Genomic DNA, 4,193 nt, shown 5'->3' with positions numbered 1-4,193 from the left:
AAATTTTGTCCAAATGTTTTAATCAAATCTTGGAGCCCCGTACAGGAGCCCCTGGAAATTAAGAGCTGTATAGACATATAGGGTTTCTCAGGAGCTCCTGTAGCTCTGGGTTTTTGCTGTGCTGGTCTGCACTGTGCTTAGCAAGAAAGAGCTGGGTTTTTTTTTAAAAAAGGGGTCCCTCAGGGGAAGCTGGACTGTGAGGAAAACCAGACAGAGGAAATCACACCCAGTTGCACCCATTGCAGCCCATCTGACTCACTCACATCTGCATAGACATTATCTCTGTTAACAAAAAAAAGCAAGAAAGAAAAAAAGTGGGCATGCTTGTAGACGTTACTTTGTGGTTGTTGCAGACGTTGGCTGGAATAAGAACATTTTACGGTAGTCAGAGAGAGAAAATACAGAGATTACCACCAAAGGCATTTGTGATATTAAATCCAAGGCACTTCAAATGAAGGCAGCCTAACAGATTTGTTTATGTGTGACCCTGTTAGCCGGGGTTAATGCTTATTTTAGAAATTCAAAACAATTTTCCATCCATAAACAGTGTCTCTGAAATAAACTCAAGAGCAAAACAGACTCTTTTTTATAGACATATAAACAACTTGGCAGTTAAGAGCCTATTTTTAGTAAAAATGACATAATCCAAAACAGCTCAGAGTTTAAACACAATAACATCTCATATCAACCTCGAACTGTGTGGATTATGACAGACAAAAGACTAGATAATGATGACAGTGACGGCCTTTGAAGAAGCATATTTCATACTCGAGCAGATTACTTCCAGATGGAAGTGGGAGGCAGTGACAGACTTCAGACGCCAATTAACCACGGCCACTTGAAGGGACAGTCGAGCCTGCCACTTGTAGTGCCAACAGCAAACACGGTGATGTCAAGACATGAGGGAGGAGGAGGGTCGCATGAAAGTAAAAAAAATTACAATTTCAAAGATTTCGAGTACTTATTGCCAATCTCAAATTTTAAAGGATGGGAGACGTCTCACATTGGTCTCAGGGCAAGCAGGAAAGGCATGAAAAAGAAAACTCCCGAAAGTCCTGATTTGGTGACAAAAATGAAGAACATTTTGTCTTGCTTGAAAGAAATGGGGAAATATCAGATATTTAATATTTATTTGATCAGTTATGACAACCTAACAGCGTGAACAGCATAGTTAAAATCATACAGAGTTACATATTTTACTGACAATAAATCCATTTGGGCGGGGGGGTTGTTTTCACACTCTCTCTTCTGGATAAGATTTCTCCTCTGGGGTGGCACTGAGGGTTCCTTGCAGACATAACTTATGTCCACATTTCTTTGTTCCCTCCTGATTCAGAGGAATGTGCTAATATTTTTGTTAGAGCTCCTTCAGTGACACAGTTCCAAGGAATGGGAACAACCAAAGGTCGGAGAAGTTCAAATGCTTAAGAAGGATATTCATAGGCCACAATAAACTTTCCAGTTGGTTAATGAACTGGAGCGTCCTCTCTCTCTCTTTTTCTCAGCCTCTCGCTTTCTCTTTCACACACACATACACAAATACACATTAAAACTACCACAGCCCCACTAAGAACCAGCATTAAGATACTCAGTCTTTAGGCGGCTCAGCCTGGTACCATGACTGCGAATGATGAGAGACAGCAGCTCATGTTTATCTTTCAGGCCCAGCGAGATGTCGGTGGTTTCCCTCAGAGCGTCCCTAATGTCACCCACTTGCTTCACCACATGCCCGTTCAGCTGTTGCTCTTCCCTTAGCTCAGTCTCTTGACTTTGTTTAAACTTCACCTCCAGCTCCACCAGGGACTTGTCCACGTTTGAAAAAGCCTCGCCGATCTGGGAGATCTCCCGCCGGAGGAACTTTCCGTAGCTGTCCTCTCCGTCCAGATCCTGGGCCACAGTCCGGCCGATGCCCTCGAGCAGGCGGGCCGAGTCCTCCGCCTGCAGCTTCGTGAGGACGAAGTCCTCCCTCACCAGTGAGTCACTGTCCTCTAAGGCCGCGCATGGATACACGTCTGAAAATTTAAACAGCATCTGGCACTTCTCGGGATCCTCTGTCTCCTCGTAATCTCCATCCGGGACGAAGAAGTGATGGAAAGTGCCATTGGAGATCTCAGGCTGCAGGGGCCCAGTGTAGACTGCCGAGCAAACTGGCAGAGATGTGACGAGGATGAGCAGCAGTGGGACGGGATCCATCATGCACCTCCTCTCTCTCTCCAGCGAACAGCATCTGGACTGGCAGCCGGATTCAGCGCGCAGTTTTCATCCCGACTCATATTACACAGTCCCCCGTCACCTAAAAGGCGCAGACTGCCTGTTTTAAGGCAGAAGAGCCCCTCTGTGGTGGCTCCAGGGTCAGGCAAAGCGCGCAGCACCAGTGCAGAATCATGCGGCTGATCTTTGAGCGTCTGTGTTTCCGACCGCAGAATTTTAAGGCATGGTTCACAGCAGAAAAATATCTTTGGGTGGAAAATAAGCATTTCGTCAGTCATATCTAGAATAAGTGGTTTTTCTGCAGCGTGTTTTGTGCATTATGCTCTATGATTTACAAATGTAACCCCGTATTTAACAGTTATTTGCAATCGATCATGTATCAGCTGTCTGGTTTGCATTTTCATTTTCCCCTTTTATTACAACCAGAAACTTTGCTAGACACTTTTCCGGGCACATTTGCACTTTTAGGAAGAACATTTGCACACTGAGAAGCATAAACTTACACACGAGAACTATTGAGAACTTGAGCCGCTACTAATTGCATAGTGAACAGACGCTGTAAGATAAAGAGACAGCATTGGCCATAAGTGTAAGTGATTGCCATGTGATTAGAAAAAGGTGCAGGTAAGTGTATTTATGCAGCTCTTGTGAAGAGCAGTGCTTAATGCATTCCCAGTTTTTGCTTTTTGTCTTCTATGGGGCGTTTTGGGGGCCTGAACATGATTTAAAGGGTCCAGGAAACAACAAGAGCAAGATTTTATGGGGAGAGTTGCTTGTGATGTTTAGGTGTTTAGCTGGTTTTTATAGGGTTACACGAATATAATACAGATACAGTTTTTTGTGGCTGCTGTTGGTAATAAGCCATGATATGCAAAATTGTTACATGTCTTAATTGCCTTTTTGGAAGCATGGAAACACCCATGGCATATAATAAACAATACGTGGCTCATCAGCAAGAGGGTATAAAGTGCTTCCTTCTACATTCACAGTGATACTGTGCTGCTGAGAAATTGTGGGTTTTGGGATTCATGTGGATGTGACTTTGACATTTACTAACTAAAGACCCTCCTCAATAGAACAAACCTCCTACAGGAGAATAATCTGACACACCACATGACAAATCCGGTGTCAGAAATATCAGAAGGAAAATGACAAAGAGCCAAATACAGTGATGGAGCATTGGACTTAAATTGGGTGAGCAATGTAACAAGCCTGATCCACGGAGGCGTCACCCCACAACCTACGGGATCCAAAGGATCAACTGTCATTTTCCAGGTGGCACACACTAGCAGGGGTGGGCAACATTTTTTAAAAATGTATTACCTAAAGTGAATGAAGGGCTGCGTTTTGAACAAGCTGACTAGAAACATTCTGTACATAATGCTCAACTCTATGAATTTTTGTGGGCAAAAGAATGAATTCTTAATTCAAAAACAGAAATCTTTGTGTTAGAAATTGTCTGCTTTTCCTCAGTATGGTGTATTGCGGCATAAAACAATCCATTTAAAAGCTGTATTCATTTTATTTTTCACATATATAATTTTAACCTTTAGAATGAAGGTGTTGAAGTTTATTGCAGAAAAAACATTTGGATTGCTGAAATCAAGTCATAAGGCAGTACAGACTTGTTATAGTCAAAGACGTCATGGTCCATTAATTGGAGGCTGTGTTTTATAGATTTTTTTAATGCTAGCGGTTGTTTAATTTCCCATTGAAGACATTAGGGGTCATATTGAGATAGTGCATGGGTCAGTTCTGGCCCTCTGGCTGTATGTTTCCTACATTTGCACTAGAGGTTACCTCCAGAACCCCCCTGTCCATACATTGATGGGAGAGCTGCTGTGGTGGTGGGAGGTCCTCCAAATTAATATGTAGTTTTAATGTTGTGGCTGTGCCTCGATGGGAATAGGAGAGTCTCAAACAGATTTAGTAATTAATGCTTTTTTATTATATTTTCAGACTGTGAGAATATAGTGAGCACT

The 4,193-nt window shown here is 42.8% G+C and overlaps 1 protein-coding gene across 1 annotated transcript; it reads right to left on the bottom strand.

Annotated features, from left to right (window-relative positions):
- Window positions 1-1,113: 1,113 nt before the first annotated feature.
- fibina (fin bud initiation factor a) lies at window positions 1,114-2,241 on the bottom strand. The gene has a single exon (XM_031748132.2). The coding sequence runs from the start codon at window positions 2,194-2,196 to the stop codon at window positions 1,567-1,569; it is 630 nt and encodes a 209-aa protein (XP_031603992.1). The 5' UTR covers window positions 2,197-2,241; the 3' UTR covers window positions 1,114-1,566.
- Window positions 2,242-4,193: the final 1,952 nt, after the last annotated feature.

The sequence above is a fragment of the Oreochromis aureus genome, linkage group 7 (assembly GCF_013358895.1).
Source record: "Oreochromis aureus strain Israel breed Guangdong linkage group 7, ZZ_aureus, whole genome shotgun sequence".
NCBI lineage: Eukaryota > Metazoa > Chordata > Actinopteri > Cichliformes > Cichlidae > Oreochromis > Oreochromis aureus.
The sequence above is the reverse complement of the archived record's forward strand: the minus strand, read 5'-3'. Positions and strand labels throughout refer to the sequence as shown.